This window comes from Leopardus geoffroyi, chromosome E1 (genome assembly GCF_018350155.1).
Source record: "Leopardus geoffroyi isolate Oge1 chromosome E1, O.geoffroyi_Oge1_pat1.0, whole genome shotgun sequence".
Taxonomy (NCBI): Eukaryota; Metazoa; Chordata; class Mammalia; order Carnivora; family Felidae; genus Leopardus; species Leopardus geoffroyi.
In genome coordinates this window covers 42,460,011-42,481,577 of record NC_059330.1, presented here as the reverse complement: position 1 = coordinate 42,481,577, position 21,567 = coordinate 42,460,011, and the positions used below count along the sequence as shown (strand labels likewise).

The 21,567-nt window shown below is 58.3% G+C and overlaps 1 protein-coding gene across 10 annotated transcripts; it reads left to right on the top strand.

Annotated features, from left to right (window-relative positions):
* The first annotated feature begins 3,820 nt into the window (after positions 1-3,820).
* On the top strand, positions 3,821-19,760 carry UBTF (upstream binding transcription factor). 10 transcript variants are annotated; one of them, XM_045489143.1, is made up of 21 exons: positions 3,821-4,199; positions 7,169-7,307; positions 8,727-8,902; positions 9,455-9,538; positions 9,636-9,791; positions 11,980-12,044; positions 12,329-12,449; positions 12,807-12,917; positions 13,260-13,393; positions 13,553-13,694; positions 13,956-13,997; positions 14,125-14,238; positions 14,329-14,484; positions 14,883-15,038; positions 15,141-15,251; positions 15,692-15,780; positions 15,883-16,072; positions 16,898-16,945; positions 17,049-17,120; positions 17,218-17,361; positions 17,445-19,760. In XM_045489143.1, the coding sequence occupies exons 2-21, from the start codon at positions 7,250-7,252 to the stop codon at positions 17,568-17,570; spliced, it is 2,295 nt and encodes a 764-aa protein (XP_045345099.1). In that variant the 5' UTR covers positions 3,821-4,199; positions 7,169-7,249; the 3' UTR covers positions 17,571-19,760. The 10 variants fall into 10 exon arrangements, with proteins under 10 accessions (XP_045345099.1, XP_045345103.1, XP_045345100.1 ...); XM_045489144.1 differs by lacking the exon at positions 3,821-4,199 and adding an exon at positions 4,439-4,661; XM_045489141.1 differs by lacking the exon at positions 3,821-4,199 and adding an exon at positions 5,914-6,026.
* The last annotated feature ends 1,807 nt before the right edge of the window (positions 19,761-21,567 follow it).

Here is a 21,567-nt window from a genome sequence, read left to right as displayed (position 1 = left end):
TCCACACAGGTCAGCTGGTGAGTTCGAGACCCAAGTCGGGCTCTGTGCTGACAGCGCAGAGCCTGGAGCCTGCTTCGGATTCTGGGTCTCCCTCTCTCCCTGCCCCTCCCCTGCTCGAGCTCTCTCTCTCTCTCAAAAGTAAATAAACATTAAAGAAAAAAAGTAGAAAGGACAAACTGTGGTGTATTTATACAATGGAACACTATATAGCAACGAAAACCGATGAACTTCTGCTATATGCAACATCACAAATTGATCTCAGTCGTAACATTGAGTGAATGAGGCCAGCCGTAAAGGAGTACATATTGTATGATTCCATGTACGTGAACTCCAGAAACAGGCTAAATTTATCTATGGCGATGGAACTCAGAATACTGGTGATATTTGGAGGGGAATATTGACTTTGAGTAAGTTTGCTAGATGCTAGAAACATTCCATACCTTGATCTGGGTGTTAGTTACATGGTATATATATATACTATGTATACATATGTAAAAATCAGGGGCACCTGAGTGGCTCAGTCGGTTAGGCATCCGACTTCGACTCCGGCTCAGGTCATGATCTCACAGCTCATGAGTTCCAGCCCTGCATCGGGCTCTGTGCTGACGGCTTGGAGCCTGGAGCCTGCTTTGGATTCTGTGTCTCCCTCTCTCTCTCTGCCCCTCCTTGGCTCGTGCTCTCTCTCTTTCTCTCTCTCTCTCTCTCAAATAAATAAATATTAAAAATATATATGTCAAAATCAAACTGTGAACTTCAGATGTGAATACTTCATTATCTGTAAGTTATACCTCAATAAAAAAGAAAAAATAAATAAGGAACAGTAGCTCAGGGGGGAAAAAAATGGAGGCTTTATGTCATTATCTTGAATAAAAATTTAAAAACGGAACATTTATTTTTTGAAAACATTTATTTATTTATTTATAGAGACAGACAGAGAGAGCACCAGCAAGGGTGGAGCAGAGGGAGAGGGAGAGAGAGAATCCCAAGCAGGCTCTGCACTGTCAGCACAGAGCCTGACTCAGGGCTCAAAGTCATTTACCGTGAGATCATGACCTGAGCCCGAATCAAGAGTCCGATCGATGCTTAACTGGCTGAGCCATCCAGGTGCTCCAATATTATGTGTATTTTAATGTGTATTAGAAACGTTCTGGAGCGCCTGAGTGGCTCAGGTCATGATTTCAGGGTCATGGGATCAACCCCTGTGTTGGGCTCCCAAGCTCAGTGTGGAGCCTGCTTAAGATTCTCTCTCTCTCTCTCTCTCTGTGTGTCTCTCTCTCTCTGTCTCTCTCTCTCTCTCTGCCCCTCTCTCCTGCCCATGCTCTCTCTCTAAAAAAAATTAATTGATTAAATAAAATACACATAACTTGGAAAATAATGTTCATTGTGGAGCATCAAATAAATAAAAATGACTCCACGTACACTAGGAATTCAAGTACCACACTTTGGCTAACGCATTCCAGGCACACTAGGGGTTTGATATGAGCCGGGTGCTGGAATACTGGCAACCGAAGGAAGGGCTGGGGCCAAGTGGAGAGTGTGTAGCTAGGATTATGCCTTGTCACCAGCTTGGGCTGGAGTTGTGGAATGCTGAGGCTCTGCTTCAAGGTACAGGGCAGAAAACTGGAAAGGGGGGAGGGTAAAGTGAGAGAGGGGGCAAAGGAAAAGGACCAAGGGCAGATTCCCTCATGCTCTGGCCGATAGCCCAAGTCCTAGACTCCTGACCTCACCAGAGACGCAATAGATGTAAAACAAGCCAATTGGTTTCCAAGTGGGAAGAGTGCCAGCCGTGATTCTTGCTGCCCAAGGAATGAAAAATCAATAATAATCATTTTTATGATTCATGTTCATCCTGTTTTATTCCAGAGCACTTTACCGAAAGGCCCCTTGGCCCAGCCAAGAAGTTCAGGGACGAGAGCCAGGACACCTGGACTCCAGATCTGTACGTGGAAGACTTGGGGAACTTTCTTGGGATCTAAGTTTCTCAATTGTGGCAAGTGACACGGTGGAATATTCTACAGTTTACATATATCATCTCAGTTGACCCTCCAACCCCGGAGGGGGAAAGCAGAAAACATAGGATTGCTGTTCTCATTTTATTGATGAGGAAACGGGAATCAGATGAGGGTAGGAGACTTGATCACATGCACACAGTTAAGAAGGTGGGAAAGCCGCCGAGAAACGGGGAGCTGTGACTTCTAACTCCAAAGGCTTTGCTCTTTCCCAGTCAAAATAAGAAAGTCAGTCCCTGCCTTCTCCAGGTACAGTGTGAGATGGCTTGATCCTACAGCAAAATGCTCTAAATATGCTGCAAGGGCAGAGCCGGATTTGTGGAGACCTAACTTGTATAATTGGGGGGCGGGGGGTCTTTAACAAAAATAATATCAAATGATGAAACAAAATTAAGTACAGGGCACCGCACAGGCCCTGCGAAACAGGGCCCATTAGCTTAAGCTTCATTAGCATCAAGGTAAATCGGCCTCTCCTACGTGCCCTGCCGACTAAAAAATCCGGTCACACCAGATTTTGACAGGGTTTTCCTCCCTGTCTGTAAAACGTGGCAGATGTGGGCTGTGGAAGTCCTGGGAAAGGAATCTCATTGCTCCCAGGAGGCATGAGGAATTACAGCAGCAGAGAGGCCGCTGAGTGAGGATAGAAAAGGCTGTGTGCCAGGGGAGAGTCCAAGGGGCCGGTGACCCAGTCGGACGAGATGTGGGCAGTTAGCAGTGTCCGGGTGGGAGACTGGCAGCCCGCGGGCCCCGGGAGCCTGGAGGCATGGCGCTGCCCGGGGAGCGACGGCCCAGACCGCAGGCTCGCCTGTTGGAAGCAGGCGTTCTTCAGTCTTCTGGCTCCCAGCGTCCCGACAACCCTTCCTCTGAGGAGGGGAGACCGGGACGGGCGACCGCAACCGACGGCAGCGGGAGGGTGGCTGGTGGTCCCCGCCCAGGCCCTTCGACACCCGCTCCGCAGGATGGTGGAGTGCCGAAGGCCTACGCGAAGGCTGCCCCGGGGCGGCTCAGGCGACGAGGCCCGGGTGCCAGGCTCCCCTCGCGGCTCCCCGCCGCCGCTGGAGGGAGAAGGGGGGAGCAGCGCCCGCGGCCTGCTTTCCCAGGGCTGGCCGAGTCTTTTTGACAAGCTGATTGCATGGCGGGGATTGGCTGGTCCGGGCGTGACGCCGGTAACAACAAAGGTGGAGTTGGAAGAAATTAGATTAAAGGAGAGGGGAAAAAAAAAAAAAAAAAAATTAAAGGGGGAGCTGGCAGGGGACCGGAGGCAGAGACCGAGGGGGAGATGCGCGAAGCGCGGTCTCCCGGCTCCCACTTCGCCCCGGAAGCCCCTTCGCTCAGACCCAACGGGATTATGCTCTCCACCCTAACCTCGGCCCAACTACCGACACCAGGGTTGGGGGGATGGCTGCTGCTTCTAGAGAAATCCCAACTCCCACCCTGACACCCTTTGCTACGGCCCAGGGGGAGAACTTTTTGCTCGGACTCCTCGGATCCTAAACCCGGCGGAGGTGAGGGGCTTTGAGAACAACGAGAGGCTCGTTCTAAAACCCGGAAGGCCCTCGCGGGAAGCCGAGATCCAGCGAGGCAGGGTGCTCCCCCGGTTTTTCAATGTGTTGCAAATCTAAGAGCTTCTTTCTTGCCTTTTCTTTTTCTTTTTTTTGTAACACCCCCCCTCCTTTATCCCCCACCCCCTCGCTTTGGCTTCAGGGTTGCAAAAGCAAAGAGCAATAAAAAAAAAAAAAAAAAAAAAAACCCGCGCACACACTCAGACACACACCAGTGGCGACAGGGGAGAGTTGGAAAGACGCAGGAGAGAAGCAGGAGGCAGGAGGCAGTGGGGAGGGAGCAATGGGAGCGGGAAGCAGGCAGGTTCCCTCGCAAATCCCCCTCCGGCCCCACGTCGCTTCGCCGGCCCCGGCAGGGGAGCGAAGAGCCGGGCTAGCAGATGGAGGAGTGGAGCTCGCTCTAGGCAGCGGGCTTGGCCGGAGAATGGAGGAGCCGCCAAGCGACCGGCTGATTGGAAGAGAAACGCAGAGCGATGGAGGCGGGGGTAGGAGGACGATTTCTCTGCGGGGACTGGCGGCGGCGTATACGCCCGGGTCGGGCGCTGCAGAGCTTGGCTAGCTTTCAACCCGCGCTCGCCGGCTCCAGCCCCGCGCGCCCCCACCCCCAGCCCTCCCGGCGGCTCCGCAGGTGAGTGCGAGCTGGGGGCAAAAAACCCCAAAAGTCTCAACACGCCAACCCTTCCCCCCCCCCCCAAAAAAAAAGAAAGAAAAGCATTTTTATTTTTCTTTTTTTATTTTCCTGCAGCCCCCATCGCGGTGGGAGGGAAGGGATAAGGCGGAGTGGCCCGGAGGAGGCGGAGGGGCCAGGCGAGGCCGGTGTGGCCCGGGAGGCGGCGGCGCCGAGGCGGCTCTGACGGGCGAGCGCTCGGAGCGGCGCTGCGCTGCGCCGAGGCGGGCGGGCGGGCGGGCGGAGCGGGGCGGGCGGAGCGCGGCGCGTGGGGCTCGCCATTAGCCGTCGCTCCGCTTCGCCATCTCGGGCTTTGTCTGGCGACTCGCTGCCCCGGCGTCGGCTGCGGCGGAGCTGCGGCGGAGCTCTTCGGCCCGCCGCACCCCTAGGTGCCCCTGGCCCGCGCTCCCATTCACACGCTCGGTAAGTGAGCCCGGGCTCCGCGGATTTCGGGGGAGAGGGGTTGCTGCGAGTGGCGGCGGCGCCGATCTCCATGCGCCCGGGCAGGCCTGGGGAGCCATGCCGGGCTGGATTGAACCGGCTCCCAGAGCGGCTCCTCCGCCGGAGCCCATCGCCTCCTCACCTTTTCCGGGGTGTAAGGAGCAAAGGGAATTTTTTATTATTTTTTTTAATTCGCAGGGAGGGCATTTTGTCGGGGTAAAACAAATTTTTTTTGTGTAAGTTTCGTGTGTGTGTGTGTGTGCGCCGTTCGGCAGCAAGGGGACCGCGAGGCAGGCACCGAAGATTGGCGCCGCGATGGGCGTGCGTGCGCCCCAAGCCGGTGGCCACGCTCCCGGGATGAGGGTGGGCGCGGAGCGCCCGCTCCAGGAGGCGGGAGAGGGGAGCTGGTGAGGACGGCCGTGGAAGCCCGAATCTGAGCTGGGAGAACTTGGGGGAGAGCTCCGAAGCAGGGCTGCAGGCACCCCTTCAGCCTTCCCAGCCGCCGGGGGGCCCCTCCGGGCACCCTCTCGCGGCCGCGCCTCGAGCCCTCCCTCCCGCGCCGGCCGAGTCTGCTAGTTCCCCCGCGGGTCTGGCGAGGTCGCTCTCGGCGCCCGCCCGCCTCGGCTCCGAGCCCCGCCGCCATCCGGGCGGCTGCGTGTCTCCCTGCCCCGGCCCCCCCCCTCCCCGGCGGCAGCAGCAGCAGCAGCAGCAGCCGCCGCCGCCGCCGCCACCACCACCACCACCAGCACCAGCACCACCACCACCCCCCTCCCCTCCTTCCTTCCCTCCGCCTCGGCCGCCCGGGTCCCCCCAGCTCCCGCCCCTCCTCCCAGCTGCCCCCCGCGGAGCCCGCCCGGGCAGGCTGTGGGAGGGAGCGGAGCCGGCGAGGCGGGCGGGCTGGCGCTCGCTCCCCGGGGGTCGGTGTGCGCTCTACGGGGAAGGACGCGCTCGCTGCCCCGCTTCTCCCGCCCCCCCTCCCGCTCCTCCTCCTCCCTTCTCCCTCCTCCTCCCCGCTCCGGCGGCGGAGGCTGCGGCGGCGGCGGGGGGTGTGCGAGCTGAGGCCGGGGCCGGCGGGCGGGCGGCGGGCGGGCTGCCTGCAGGCGGAGGGCGCTGTGCTTTGTGCTTTTCGCCGCGAGGAGCAGCAGGCAGCAGCAGCCACAGCCGCCGCCGCCGCCGCCACAGCAGCAGCCGCCGCCCCAGCGCCGCCGCCGCCGCGCCCGGAGGAGGAGCCGCTGCCGCCGCGGGAGGGAGCTGCGGCTGTGCCCGGCCGAGCGGGGGAGGGCGCCGCCGCTCAGAGCCGGGGAGGGAGACGCCGGAGCGGGAAGCCCGGAGGCCGCGCTGCGCCGGGTAACCGAGGCGGCTGAGGACGCGCGCCGGGGTTGGGGCCGGGCGGCGGGGAGCGAGCCGCGGGTGCCGTAGACGCCGAGGGGGACCCGGGGCGCCCTCCAGGCAGAGGACTGGACGAAAGAGGATCAGGGCACTGGAGAGGACGCCGAGAGCCGGGGGAGGGGAGGGCAGGAAGCGAGGCCCGGGCCCGGGCCACGGGCAGAGGAGCCCGCGCTTCTCCGAGCCGGCAGGCGCAGTTCTCGCCGGCCGCCGGAGGGGGCGGCGGGGCCGGTGAGCGCTGCGCCCCCGCCTCCCGGCCGCCGTCCTCCCGCCCTCTCCTTGGCTCGGCTCCCCGGAGGCCGGGGCGGGGGCGCCGGCGGGGCTGGGCCGCAAGCTCGGGGGAGGAGGCGGCGGTTCCCGCCGTGGTCGCGCCTCTGCGCCGGGCTCCTCCGTGCGCGTCGGGGTGGCTGGGCGGTGGCGGCGCCTCTGGCCGGGGTGGGTGGCTCGGGGGCGGGGGGCAGGCTAGGCCGCTTCTCTCCGGCTGCTCGCCCGCCCAGGCGGGCGGGGACGGCGTCGGGAGCCCGAGAGGGGGGGCGGCGGGAATCCGGATCCGGTCCCCGGGGGCGGTGCGGCCGCTGCGCTCCGGGGCCGGCGGCGGCTGCGCTGCGTCCGGGTCCCCGCCGGGTTGCGGAGGCGGGGGGAACCGGCCGGGGGGAGGCGGGAGGAGGAGACTGCGGCGCGTGCCCGCTTTCGCGGTCGCGCGCGCCCTTTACCCGCCCTTCCTCCTCCCCCGCCCTCCAGCCTGGGGCCTCCCCGGGGCGGGCGCACGGAGGAGGAGGAGGAGATTTTTTTTTTTTTTTTTTTTTTTTTTTTTGGCCCGGGTGGGGGAGGGAGGGTGGAGGGCGGGCGCTAGCTGCACGCGGGAGCCGGGAGCAGTCTCTCGCGTGGGCAGGGGAGGGCGCACGCGGTGGAGCCGGGCTGCAGGGGCTGGGGCGGGGGGGAGGGGGGGCGCTCCCACACCCACCGACCCATCGGGTCTACTAGGGTCTTGGCAGTCTCCGTGAAAGTGTGGACTTGTGCCCCCCTCCCCTTTGGGGGAGGGAGGAATAGAAAGTCCCTCACCTCGCATCCCGCCTGAGTGGGGACTGGTATCTCTCCTAAAGGGTGAGGTGGTTTTGACCGCGGGTTGCCCGGCCAGCACGACCCGAGGAGGTGGCTGGAGGAGGTGGCTGGACGGCTAAAGAATGAACGGAGAAGCTGACTGCCCCACAGACCTGGAAATGGCCGCCCCCAAAGGCCAAGGTAGGAGCTCTTTAACTTAAGCTCTCTTTTTCATATGGCTGTCTGCAGGGTCCGCTCTCCTTCAAAAGGGTTGCCGTCTGCATTCTCTGAATTGAGATGAGGTCGGTGTCTTCAGTTTTATGAGTTAAGTTCGACCAAACCCAAATTATTTGCCCTTGGGACAGTAAGCTGTATTTTTCACACTCCGTTTCCTCTCTTAGAGAGGGTGAGGGAGGCCTGTGCGAGCCTTCTTTCTGGGGTTCCCAGGCAGACCCCAGTGTGCCCTCTCTACACCCGGTGTCGGGGAATGGGAGGTAGGACGAGGAATGTGGGGGGAAGAGGGAGAAAAGAGGGATTGGGAAGGCTTTTCAGGTTTTTATTGTTATTAAGAGGACAAGATTTTTGGTGAGGCAGGTGGAGAGAGAGGATGTTTTGGTGGCTTTGAGGCTCCAAGCCATAGGCCGTCCATAACTAGACCCTATCCCATCCAGTAGGGATCCCATGGGGGGGTGGGGGCAGGGGGTAGGATGAAGATGAGCATCTGGCCATGACTGTCGGACACTGAGAGGAGAAAGGATTATGGGTCCATGTGACCCACCCTGCGGAAACCCTGACCAGATGCAAATGCAAATGAAGAGCCCTTTTGACTACTAGCCTTGGATATCTGCTCTCCTATCTCACCTTCCAGAGTCACCAACCTCCAGGGAGGCCTTCTGGAGCTGTATTTCAGTGACTGGAAATCGCTGGTTCAGACCCACCCCTTTTTTTGCCTCCCTAGGGAGTTGGGCTCAACTCCCCGGATCCGGGGGATCCGGTTCTCCCTGGAGCCAGGGCCCTTTGCCCACCTGCCCGTCTTGCCTCCCAACTCCCCTGTATGGTTCTTCTGTTTCCACTCCATTTTTCTTACTTGCCCCAAATTTTCCTTTGGTCTTCCCTGAGAGGCCAAGAGGGAGTGGGGGATGATGGGATACCCATGTCTTTAAGGTTAGTTTCCAGTTACGCTGGAGAAAAACGTCTGCATGGATTCTCCTTACTGCCCACACTCCATCCTGTCTTTGCACATCTCCGGTGTCTGCCTAGAACTTAAACTTGGCAACACATATCAATGTGTTGTGCCTCCCTCCCCTCTCCCAGTAAGTTAGCTGTTTTCCCACCGAGCCCCAAATCACTGTAGCTCATTTCTTCCTCTCCCCTGTAATAAATAGTAGCCTGTGGTGGCCTAGCGTGTTAGAAACAGTCGTAGTCTTGATGCCTTCTGGACGGGAATCCCAGCTCTAATCCATATGGTCACAGTTTTCCCTTATGACAAGGTCGTGTCTTGTCCGTGCCTTCCCATAGGAGGCAACCAGGGATGTGGGGTTCTCTGGGAAAGAAGGACTAGGGAAGAGATGAGGGGAAAGGATGGAGCTGGGCATGACTGCCTTTCTTCCCCCTCCCCAGACCGCTGGTCTCAGGAAGACATGCTGACTTTGCTGGAATGCATGAAGAACAACCTTCCATCCAACGACAGCTCCAAGTTCAAAACCACCGAGTCACATATGGACTGGGAAAAAGTAGCATTTAAAGACTTTTCTGGAGATATGTGCAAGCTCAAATGGGTGGAGATTTCTAATGAGGTAACTGATCTCCCCCCCCCCCCCTTCCTGACACAGCTACACAAACTCTGCCTCAACCTTCCTGGTGGGGGAGAGGAAACAGAAGTCTGTAAACAGGAAGGAAAGAGACCAGGCGAGGTGCTCATGTGGTCGCCCTTGTGCGTTCGGGAGGTGGCATGGTTGACAGCACTGGCCTAGAGTTCTCAGTTCTGCCACTTTCTAGCTGTGTGGCCTTGAATACTTACCGTCTTGGAGCTTCTGTCGCCTGAGCTGTTCTGGGGATTGAATGAGGTGCTGGCATGGACAACCGCATCGAGGTCAGGTGGTCACCTTGTTGCTGTCCTTTGGTGTATACGGACTGCCTGGTCCTCTGCAGTAGGCATGGGCCAGCGCCTGGGTGCCTGCCTGGGGTGTCAGGGGCTGTCTGAGTTGTGGCTGTTGGCCTCTGCTCCTCCCGTGATAAATTCAGCCTAGTGGAAAATAGAGGAGACCTGCTGGAAAAGGGGGTAGGCTCTGGGGTGGTGTTCCCCTGTCCTGAACGTCCTCTTGCACTCACTTCCCTTCTTCCTCCAGGTGAGGAAGTTCCGTACGTTGACAGAATTGATCCTTGATGCTCAGGAACACGTTAAAAATCCTTACAAAGGCAAAAAACTCAAGGTGAGTTTCCAAGAGGAGGAGCATGGCATGTAGGAGAGGAATGGTCCAAAGAACGGATGCTGTCTGACCTTCACCGTGTCCTTGACCCTCCTTCCAGAAACACCCGGACTTCCCAAAGAAGCCCCTGACCCCTTATTTCCGCTTCTTCATGGAGAAGCGGGCCAAGTATGCGAAACTCCACCCTGAGATGAGCAACCTGGACCTGACCAAGATTTTGTCCAAGAAATACAAGGAGCTGCCGGAGAAGAAGAAGGTGGGGGGAGGGGGGCTTTGGCGGGAGGAAGGGAGAGGCAGGGAGCAGCTGGTGTGGTGTAGGTCAGCCGTCGGGGGGAGGCTCAGACAGAGGGACTCGGCGTCAGGGATACGGGTGGGTCAGCGTAGCAGAGTATAGGGTCTTGGGCAGCCACACTTGATCTCCCCATCCCACACACCGTCAGGCACGGGCATTGTCGAAGGTGTAATCCAAACTGAAGCAGGCGCTCAGACCAACATTTTGCCCCCCGGACCATTCACAGCGTTCTCTCACACGGCTCTGCCCCTGTGCACGCGTCCTCGCTCTGAGGCTGGCACAGCAGGTCCACCCTCTGACATTTCCCAGTGTGGTCTCATTTGATGTGTGCCGTATCCTTGGAAAGGTAACCCCCCGGAGGAGGGGTTATTCCGACCCTGTGGGCAAGGAACTGAGGCTCAGGTGGGACTCGTGTCCCGGGCCCCACAACTAGTGACAGCAGAGCAGGACTTGGGTCCGGTGCTCTTCTCACTGCCGTGTCCGTCCGTACATCATTAGGTGGGCTTCCTTCCTTCGTACGCATGTTCGCCCAAGGACATACCTTGTCCTTTGGGGCCTTGTGCTATCCCGGGCCATCGGAGATCCTTAACCTTGGGCGGAGGTTACCCGAGTCGCCCAGGGCAGGGGTGGACACGAGCGCAGTGAGGTCAGGTGGACCCTCAGCTGGCAGCAAAGCAGTGGAGGAGCCTGTAGCAGGGCCCGAGGGAGTTGGGGTGGGAAGAGAGACAGACACCGCTGGTGCTGGACTTACAGGGTGGAGCCAGGGAGAGGAGTCGGGGAGGGGCAGCAGGAGAGGCAAGAGGGCACGTTTGCCAGAAGAGGAAACAAAGCCATAACCCAGCCGGCACACCACGCGCAGCCCTCTTCTGGTCTGTGTACTCTGGCTGCAGGCTCACGTGCCCTTGGTTCTGTGCCCAAAAAGGAGCCAGCTTGGCTGGGGGAAACCGGCTGCCCAGGCCAAGCAGGAGTAGGAACTGGCGGAGTTCTCCTTGACCCCTCTGATGGGGATGTTGCAGAGCTGGCTGCCCACAGGACGCCCAGACACACACGGGATGGGAGGGAGAGGCAGAGGGTCCAAGGACCAGGGAAGGACAAGAAGCTACATGGTAGGGTGGACAGGGTGCTGGCCTGGGGGACGCAAGACTGGGGCCTGGTTTCCTGACTACCACTGAATTGCTCTGTATGTGACCTTTGGTAAGTTACTTCGTTTCTCTGGACATGGTCTGTATCTGAGGTGCAGAGAGTAAGCCCGATCCATACAGTGCCTTCCTGTTCTGAAGGCTGCTGAGTTGTGTGAGGAGGGCCAAAATTGGGGCAGGGTAGGCTGGGCGCTGCTCCCTGTCTTCTGCAGGAACCACAGGGGAGAGTGAAGCTGTCCCTTCCCGTGCCTCGTGCCTCTTCTGTGAGAGGCAGGGGTTAGGCTCGGTTGTCATGAGCCCCTGGTCCCTTCTAAGGCTGACTCTTGTGAATGGGGGAGAAAGGAGAGCTGGACACCGAGTGGGAGCCAGGACAGGAGGCAGATGAGGAAAGGAAAGAACGGATTGGAAAGGAAGTTTGAGGAAGGAGCCTGGAAGAAGGGATTGGAGGCAGGGAAGAAGGTGATGGGAGGGGGTTAGGAATGGGAACCGGATGTAGTGGCTTGGGAAGAAAACCCAAATTCAAGAGACAGATCTATCGGAATGTCATTTACATTGCAAGAATTCACTCTAGGTTCCTTCAACACCATCTCCCCTCAGCCCTCGAAAACAGGGTCCAGCCTGGCCCTGGCCCTGTGGGCCACCCCTGAGGCAGCAAACCATTATCAGCTGCCACAGACATTGGAGGATCATTGGAGGAGGGAATGATCCGGAGGAGGCCTACACACCGCCCCCCCCCCCCCCACCCGCCAGCTCCTCCTCATGGAGAGTTTTGCGGTGCTGGGGAAAGGTGGGGAGGTAGGGTCAGGGGGAGTCCCAGCCCGGTCACTGCTCACTGTGACTGGCTACGGTTGAGTCTCCCCAGCCCACTGGAAGGCAGGCCACCGTCTCCTGCGAGCTCATGCCACCCTCTGTCCACGTCACCACTGGGAGGCAGAATAGCTAGCAAGGAGGACTCGGTGGTTTTTATAGCTCAGGCTTTGGGTCCTGGATGACCCCGTCCCCTCCTCCCCCAGATGAAATATATTCAGGACTTCCAGAGAGAAAAACAGGAGTTCGAGCGAAACCTGGCCCGGTTCAGGTAAGGCAGTGGAGCCCAGAGGAGGGCCACAGGGCATTGGGTGTGGCAGGATAGGTGACACTGACCAGAGCCTCGAGTTTGCCATTTGTGAGGCATGGAAGATGGATGGGTCATGTGTAGACCCTAGTGGGTCATGTTCAAGGGCAGGGACAGGCAGGCGGCTGCTGTCCCAAGAGGCCCCGATTGATAGGCCTAGGAGCCTTGGTGGGTGGGCAGCTAGACGGGGTCTCCCGGGCAGGATTCCCCCCGCACCCGCTGATTGTTGCTCCCCGTGCCCTGGCTAGGGAGGATCACCCTGACCTAATCCAGAATGCCAAGAAGTCGGACATCCCCGAGAAGCCCAAAACCCCCCAGCAGCTGTGGTACACCCATGAGAAGAAGGTGTATCTCAAAGTGCGGCCAGATGTGAGTGTCCGGCCAGGGGGTGGGGAAGGAGGGCGCACGGTGGTGGCAAGGGGGGAGCCGCGCCAGGTCGGCCGGGCACGGTGCAGGGGAGCAGGAGAGGAGGCCCCTCCCCAGGGGTGGGCTGCATGGACAGGGCCTGGGCCAGCTGGCGTGCGAGCGTGTGCGTGCGTGCGTGTGTGAGCCTGTCCCCTTGCACCCAGGCGGGACCCCCGCCTCTCCACCTTCCCCTCCTGGCCTGTGGGGGACACTCATGTGACCTCCTGTGGCCTGAGGGGGCGGGGGCCTCTGTGCCCCCCTCCCCCTCCCCTCTCCCTGCCCCTGGCTGCCTGTGTGTGTCTGACGGCTTTTGGTTTGCAGGCCACTACGAAGGAGGTGAAGGACTCCCTGGGGAAGCAGTGGTCTCAGCTCTCGGACAAAAAGAGGCTGAAATGGATTCATAAGGCCCTGGAGCAGCGGAAGGAGTACGAGGTTAGGCTTCCGCTGCGCTCCTCCCCATCCGGCTCTTCAAGAGCCTCTGCCCTCCGTCTCTGTGACCTCCGCACTCTGCGGGAGGCGGTCACTCCCTGTCCCTCCATTGAGGGAGGGGCCTTCTGGGCCCCTCACCTCTGCCCCTACCTTCCCCGCCCCCCTCCCCTCCATGAGATCTCAGGCTAGGGCAGGGCAGGGCACCACGTCTCGTGTGACATAGCAGACACACGGCCACCCCCCCAGCTTTGCTCCCTGCCTCCCCTCCCCAGCGGCTCTCCCCCCTCCCCGGCCCCGGCTAACCCCACACCCCGTTGCCCTCCGTCCCCCCACCTCACTCTGCAGGAGATTATGCGTGACTATATCCAGAAGCACCCCGAGCTGAACATCAGTGAGGAGGGCATCACCAAGTCCACCCTCACCAAGGCCGAACGCCAGCTCAAGGACAAGTTTGATGGGCGACCCACCAAGCCACCTCCGTGAGCGCTGCCCTGGGGTGGGGTGGGCGAGTGGGCAAGCGGGCATCTAGGGAGCTGGGCCAGCAACACTGGCCAGCGTCCGAAGTTGAGGAAGCCTGTCGCCCTGAGCCGCCCCGGTCGCTCAGGGAGATGCTCCTCCTTTCCTGCTGGTTCTGATAGGAACAGCTACTCGCTGTACTGCGCGGAGCTGATGGCCAACATGAAGGACGTGCCCAGCACTGAGCGAATGGTGTTATGCAGCCAGCAGTGGAAGCTCCTCTCCCAGAAGGAGAAGGATGCCTATCACAAGAAGTGTGACCAGGTGAGCTATGCTGAGGAACTTCTGGAGACCCTTGGGCCTGGCCTCAGAAACCTGAAGCATGACATCTGGCCCCAGCTAGGGGTCAGTCAGGGATTGACCAAACGGATCTTGGGCGCCTGCTACAGACTTGGTGGTGTCTGGGCTGATGTCTACCATCTATAGGGGAAAATGAGGTCCTGTCCGGGTTCTGGACATTTTGCAGAGGACTACTGTCCTTTGAGAACTGGAGGGCCTCACCCTGACTCCCCCTTCCTTCCCCAGAAAAAGAAAGATTATGAAGTGGAGCTGCTCCGTTTTCTAGAGGTGAGCGTTGTTAGAGGCGGGGCATTGGGCAGACAGGCATTGGGATGGAACAAGTCCCTTTGGACAACCTGGGAGCAGGCTGGGAGCCAGGTGCACAGCCCCATGCCACCTCTTGTCTCTGGACCAGAGCCTTCCTGAGGAGGAACAGCAGCGGGTCCTGGGGGAGGAGAAGATGTTAAGCATCAACAAGAAGCAGGCCACCAGCCCAGCCTCCAAGAAGCCCTCCCAGGAAGGGGGCAAGGTGGGCAGGGGGCAGAACTGGGGCGGAGGGGGGAAGATGGGGCTCCCCACCAACACCCCATGGGACCCGGCCCTCTACGTTCACCTGTAGGGAGGCTCAGAGAAGCCCAAGCGGCCCGTCTCGGCCATGTTCATCTTCTCTGAAGAAAAGCGGCGGCAGCTGCAAGAGGAACGGCCCGAGCTCTCGGAGAGCGAGCTGACCCGGCTTCTGGCCCGCATGTGGAACGACTTGTCGGAAAAGAAGAAGGTCAGGCTCCCTAGGCCAGAGGGGCTGCCGGGCCGAGACCAGGCTGCTTCTCCCCCAGGGGCTAGCTTCACTTCCTCACCCTTGGCCTGTGTGAGCCACACGTGTGCCTGAGCTCAGAGCGAGCGAGCGAGTGAGTGAGTGAGGCTGGGAGCTCCGCAGGCCGGAAGGCGGGAAGCTGTCAGCTGAGGGCTCTGGCTCCCTGGGGAGCAGAGCCGGTTGGCGGGCTGAGCCCCAGGCTGGAGACATCTGCACCAGCCCACGCCTCTGCCTCTGCTCTGCGCTCCCCGCCCTTGCGGAAGGGGTTGGGGGGGGATGGGGGGAGACTTCAACTGCTGGCTGAGGAACGCGCGCCCCCTTGGGGCGGCCGGAAGGCTGACGCCACTGCCATCCCTCCGCAGGCCAAGTACAAGGCCCGGGAGGCTGCGCTGAAGGCCCAGTCGGAGAGGAAGCCAGGCGGGGACCGCGAGGAACGGGGCAAGCTGCCTGAGTCACCCAAGAGAGCTGAGGAGATCTGGCAACAGAGCGTCATCGGGGACTACCTGGCCCGCTTCAAGGTGGCAGGGAGCTGGAAAGGGGTTGCTCAGCAGGCTGCCTACACAGGCCGCCTCCGGCCCCAGGGGACCCTTGCCATAGCTGACACCCCTGTTTGTCTCCAGAATGACCGGGTAAAGGCCTTGAAAGCCATGGAGATGACCTGGAACAACATGGAGAAGAAGGAGAAACTGATGTGGATTAAGAAGGCAGCCGAAGACCAAAAGCGATACGAGGTGGGAAGGATTCTGCTGCTCGGCCCAGTGGGCGGGGTGGAGCTGGGGCCGCCTCCCTCCACTGCACTGGTGGGAGCATCCTTTTGTGTGGGCAGCTTTCCTCCCTGGGTGGGCCGTGGACCCAAAAGGCCCAGCCTTGGTTGTGTGACCCGAGCAAATCTCCCAACTTCCTTTTCTGAGCCTCGGTCACACATCAGTAAAGTGGGGTCAGTGATGCCGGTCACGTGGGTGCAGTTGTGACTGCACTTTCGAGCAACGGCGCCTGACCCAGGTGTGAGCTGTTGGGAAGTGGTTCCCTGGCTCTGCCTCGGTTTCTCCTCCTCCCCTGGGACGTAAAAGGAGAGCCGGCTCAGGCACTGATGGCATGGGGCAGGAGGTAGGAATGTTTCTGGGTGGGAGGGGGGGTGGAGCGAGTGTGACCTTTCTGGGCGTCCCCGCAGAGAGAGCTGAGTGAGATGCGGGCACCCCCAGCTGCCGCGAACTCATCCAAAAAGATGAAGTTCCAAGGAGAACCCAAGAAGCCTCCCATGTGAGTCCCGTGTCTGGAACCCACCCTGGCGCTGGGGAAGGTCACGGCTGAAGGGCTGCTGGGCCAGGGTCCTAACCCTGCCTGCACCACCCCACCTCCTAGGAACGGTTACCAGAAGTTCTCCCAGGAGCTGCTGTCCAACGGGGAGCTGAACCACCTGCCGCTGAAGGAGCGCATGGTCGAGATTGGCAGCCGCTGGCAGCGCATCTCCCAGAGCCAGAAGGAGCACTACAAAAAGTTGGCAGAGGAGCAGCAGAAGCAGTACAAAGTACACCTGGACCTCTGGGTCAAGGTGAGCGGGCTTGGACCCTGGGAAGAAGGAGGCCTCATCTAGCTGGTCCGCATTCATGATTGCAGTCAGCGTCCTAGCAGCCCTGTAGTTGCTATTGAAGTCCCAACAGTTGCTATTAAAGAAGAGAAACCAGGGCTCAGAGAGGTTAAGTAGGTTACCCAAGGTCCTATAGCTAGTAGGCAGAATAGTCCAGATCAGATTGTCTTTTCCTACTTCCATCCAGGACCAGAGGACCTCTCCCAGACTCTGGTTTGGCCCCAAGCCTCTGAGCTCCCCTTCTGTCCCTTGGTTGAGTGGTCAGATCTGTAACAGGAGAGTCCCCTGTGTCCCTACCCAGCCATCCGGGCAGGTTCGCCAGGGACCCTGGGAAATAGGTTTAGGCCAGCAGGGTTTAGGTGGGCAGAAGTTTGGGGAGCCCCAGACTGCCTCATCTGTGGCTCCAGGCTTGTTGGGTGGGAATGATGATGCCAGGCTAGCCATTGGGGGGGGTGGGGGGAGGCTTTTCTGAGCTGAGGGAGGCCCTAACTCGAGCCTGCACTCGGGTAAAACAACAGGAGGGACAGGAAAACCAACAGCCCTAGGAGAAGGTAGCTTAGAAAAGGATTCGGGGCATCTTAAGCAGTAGTATGGGAGCTGTGTTCTCAGATCCTGGGGGGGGCGGGGCTCTCTGCGGAGGCCCAAGGTATGGGGAGGGAAGCAGGGGTAAAGATGGGACGATGGCATGTCAATGCTTAGCCCACTGCCTGGCTCTTGGTCAGCAGAAGTTCAAAGGGGGGGGGGGGGGGGGCGTGTTCCAACCTTTCCCTCCTCCTCTGTCTCCCACAGAGTCTGTCTCCCCAGGACCGTGCAGCATATAAAGAGTACATCTCCAATGTGAGTCGGGGAGCAGGGCGGTGCCAGGGAAAGGGAGGGTTTGGGGAGTCGTTGTGTGGAACTCACGGCGGCTCCCTTTGTCTGTCTCTGGCCTTTCCTACAGAAACGTAAGAGCATGACCAAGCTGCGAGGCCCGAACCCCAAGTCCAGCCGGACCGCCTTGCAGTCGAAGTCGGTAAGGAGCTCCGCCCGGCCGGGGGAAGGCCAGGAAGGGGTCTGCGGTGCCCCGAGTGCCGGGGCGGAGACCACTGACGCACCTCCTTCCCTCCCAGGAGTCTGAGGAGGACGAGGACGAGGATGAGGACGACGAGGACGAGGATGAAGAGGAGGAGGAGGATGAGAACGGGGACTCCTCTGAGGACGGCGGGGACTCCTCCGAGTCCAGCAGCGAGGATGAGAGCGAGGACGGAGACGAGGCGAGGCGGCCGGGCATGGTGGGAGGGTGGGGCGGACCTTGCCACGAACTCCACCCGCTGACTGCCCGCCCCTTGCCCCCCAGAACGAGGAGGATGATGAGGACGAGGATGACGACGAGGATGACGACGAGGACGAGGACAACGAGTCTGAGGGCAGCAGCTCCAGTTCCTCCTCGTCGGGAGACTCCTCGGACTCTGACTCCAACTGAGGCTCAGCCCCACCCGGGGCTCCCCTCCCCAACCAACCACCTTTGTTTCTCCCCCATGTTCTATCCCCTGCCCCCTGGCCTCCCCCACTTTCTTTTTCTTTTTCTTTTTCTTTTCTTTTCTTTTTTTTTTTTTTTAAACAAAATACGGTGGGGGAGGGGCTGGAGAAGCCCAGGCCAGGACTCTGCTGCCTCAGAGACATCAGCCCTGGGGGGCCCTCCAGGGAACGCAACCATCAGACTGAGCCACCACTGGACCGGGCCGGCCCACCCCTCTTCTGCACTTGCGGCTCCGTCATGGACAATGGACCTGGGAGTGGGGTGGGGGGTCCCAAAGAGTTCGGTGAGGCCCTCTACACCTGCAGCCCAACCCATGGGAGGGTGGAAGCTTGGGGAAGACCCCTCCCTTCCCAGAGGGGCTTGCCGACTGGACCCCTACATTGGAACTGGAGGCAGGGAACAGGTGGGGAGAGGAGGGTGGGTGCCTAAGAGCAAACAGGCACTGCCCCATAGCCCTCTCCCCTGCCCTCTGCAGGAAGGAGCTGCCTGGACCCACTCATGGGGGGAGGGGGCAGAAGTGTTTTTTATATATGTGTATATATTTTTTTTTTTAAGCTCTGAGCTGTCAACGAGACGTTTCCTACCGATCTCGGCTGCCGTCTCTGTTGTCATTTCTGGGAGAGGGTGGGTTTAGGGGGGTAGGTTTGGGACTTTTTTAAAACAGTCTTGGCACGAATGGAAAAGTGTGCGTGCGTGTGTGTGTGTGTGTGTGTGTGTGTGTCGCCTGTACATAGCATGGGTGCACCTGTGGATGTGTGCAAAGGCACGTGTGTGTGTGAGTGTGTGTGTGGAAGAGAGAAGGGGGAGCCCGCTTCAGTCTGTGAATCTGGTTGAATGGGTTGGTGAGGCCCAGGGAGACGTTGATCCTGGTGGGAACAGGCTGGGTCAGCCCCTTTCTCCACACCCTCTGCTTTGCCTAATCTCTGATTCAATTTGGGGAGGAGGGTTACTGAAGCCACTCTGATGCTTCCTGTACCTGCTTCCCTCTGCCAGGGCTACAGGGCTCTGAGCTGCTGCTGGTCTCCAGCAGGACACTGGGGAGAGGGACAGATTGGGTGGACCTGAGAGCTTCTACTTGGTGGGAAAGGCCTTTCCAGTTCATCTGAGAGGTTGCCTGGCCACCTGAGGCTCAGAAATTGGGCTTCAAGCTCTTAACACACATCCCTCCTCCCTGTCCCTCTCTCTTCCAGCTCCCCACCCCCATTCCCTATGATTTCTCAGGTCTGCTCCCTTCCCCACCCCTCCAAACCCCCAGCTGGGGAAGGGGTCTGCAAAGGCTGCTTTTGCGGCTGTCCCTTTAACCCTTCCTGGCCATCTCAAAATTTGGGGTACCCTGATTCCTAGAACCTTAGTAAGCCAAGCCACCTGGTCTCTGGATTTAATTTTTTTAATTTTTGATTAGATTTGGCGCCTTTTTTTTTTTCTCTCCTTATAATCATGTCAATGACCTATTTAATTGGGGCTTTGTGCTTTTCTGCCTTCTCCCCCTGAATGAAAGTCAAGTGATGGGGGAAGAGTGGGAATTCTACCCAGGAGGTGGAATGGGAAAGGTGGGTCCCGCTCCCAAAGGAAGGCAGACAATATGCTTTGCCTTGGACATGGTGCTGGGGTTGCGGGAATTGGGGGGGGGGGGGGACACTCCCTGCTCTCACTCCCCTTCCTTTGTCCTGACCCTGACGCAGGGGTTCATAGGTTCTATTTCTTCCCAGGAGCCCCTGCAAAGAACCCCACTTCCCTGTTTGAATGCCCCTGCGCTGTTGTGTTTTAGTGAAATGTGTTTTCATTTAAAAACAACTTTGAATGGGGCGCTTTTTTTTTTCCTGTTTTAAAAATTGAAAAATTCTTACAGTACAAACAGGGCTGTGGGGGTGGGGGTGTTGGTGCTGTAAGAGGTCACTCTGAGTGCATTTTGGCACTGGGATGGGATGGTTGGAGTCAGAGGACCCCCCCACTCTCTCCCCTTTTTTTCTAATATTTAAGGAGTGTTTTTGTAGGTTTCAACAACAACCACAACTTGAATTTGTACCATGGGAGGTGGGAGGGAATGTCTTAGAGGTGTCTGCCTAAGCTTAAGGCCAACTGTAGAAGTTTTGTTTTCCCTCTTTTTGTACAATAAAGCAAAAAACAAAGGTTTGACTGCTGTCTGGTCACTGGAATCAAGGGCAGGGTGTAGGGGTGACCCAACAGGTTCAATGGGAAAGACTTGAAGTCTGGCTTGTTTGCGCTTCTCTCTAGAACCAGCTTTCTCTTGCTGAAGGCTCCACAGGCAACCTACCTTCACATTGTTCTGGGTTGTTACGGAGCTTCTGATTCTGTCTGTACACCTTGGGTTGTCAGACCACTAAGGACTCGGAGAATTTGAGGGAACAGGTAACAATATTTTCCCCCAGAGTGCGTTGCCTTGGGAAATTGGGGGTGATGATCAGCTTTGCATGACTAGGGTGAACCCCTGACCCTAATAAGGGGTCACTTTATGACTATCAAGGTTTATCATTGGGAGTTGGGGTAACTCTCCCACCTTGAGCCGTCCGCCTCTCCCAGGGTTAGAGATGACTTTCCTAACTCCACCCAGGGCTCTGATAGGAAGTAGGCTGAACCTAGACGATTCCTCTGAAGTTAAGGAAGATAGCCTTCCTGGGGTGCCTGGGTGGCTCGGTTGGTTAAGTACCCCACTCTTGGTTTTGGCTCAGGTCATGATCTCCTGGTTGGTGAGATCAAGCCCCGCGTGGGGCTCCACACTGACAGCACGGAGCCTGCTTGGGATTCTCTCCCCCTGTCTTCTGCCCCTCCCCTGTTTACACTTTCTCTCTCTCAAAATAAATAAATAAATAAACTTCAAAAGTTAAAAAAAAAAAAAAGTGAATCCCTGCACAGGCCTTGGCTGGATTCCTGGAGCCACCGACGCTGGAGACCTAGACCTCATCCAAGAGCTCTCCCTTGGCCCCACACCCTTCTCCTGTTCTTGGTCAAACTGCTAGAAAACTCACTGCCCTTTGTGGTCTCCATTTCCTCACCTCCCCTGGGGTGACTCAATTGACCAGCATGTTCATCATCCCATCTGGTGGACACCTGTCCATCTCTTGACTTCTTGGTCTATTCTGCAGGCATTGGTTCCTCCTCGTTCTAGCCTAGGTGTTCATGTCACCCTATGAACCTCCAATTGTCACCCGTAGGTAACCAATCCAAAAGGTGGTATCTCCAGAGACCAGTCTTCCAAGCTGCAAATCTGTGTAGATTTCTGTGTGCCCTCTGGAATATCTGCCAGGCACCTCACCTCAAGACCCAAAATGATCGCCAACCATCTGGTTATTCAATCTAGAAACTAGGGTGTCAGCCTTGACTTCTCTCTCGTTCACCTCCATGTTCATTTGCTCACCTAGCCCTGTCCATTCCACTTCCTGTGTCTCTCTCAAATCTGTCTACCCTTTCGCCATTGCTGTCATCCCCATCCTATTCAAGGCCACCACCATTGCCCAACTTCTGCAAAGACTTCCTAAAACTGGTCTTCCTGCTTGTACTCCTGCCCCCTCCGTCCATTCTGCACACAGCTACAAAAGTTATCTTTTAAAAAGAAATCTCATGACCTCCGTACTAACAACTTGCATGACTCTACAAGGCCTGGCCCCTGCTTCCCATCTCCCACCTTCGCTCACCCACAATGATCCAGCCAAGTGTTCTCTTTTGTTCTTCAAACATGCCTACCACAGGGCGTTTGTACTTGGTTCTTTCTGCCCCAGATGCACACACAGCTGGTTTTCTTAACCCTCAGGCTTCAGATTAAATGTCACCTCGCAGACAGGCCTTCCCTAACAACCCTTTCTGGTGAGGCCTCCTCCTACATCTTGTTTCTACTATTTGTTTGTTTCTTGTCTATCTCCCCAAGTAAAAGACACTTAACACCTTATCTGCTTGTCCATTACAGTAATCCCAGCACCTTTTA

What these genes read in the sequence shown, in the direction of transcription:
- UBTF (XM_045489143.1), top strand. Translation starts at nt 7,250, where the DNA reads ATGAACGGAGAAGCTGACTGCCCCACAGACCTGGAAATGGCCGCCCCC. An exon ending in ACAAAGGCAAAAAACTCAAG is followed by an intron (nt 9,539 to 9,635) that starts GTGAGTTTCCAA and finishes CCCTCCTTCCAG; the next exon opens with AAACACCCGGACTTCCCAAA. An exon ending in CCTCCCAGGAAGGGGGCAAG is followed by an intron (nt 14,239 to 14,328) that starts GTGGGCAGGGGG and finishes GTTCACCTGTAG; the next exon opens with GGAGGCTCAGAGAAGCCCAA.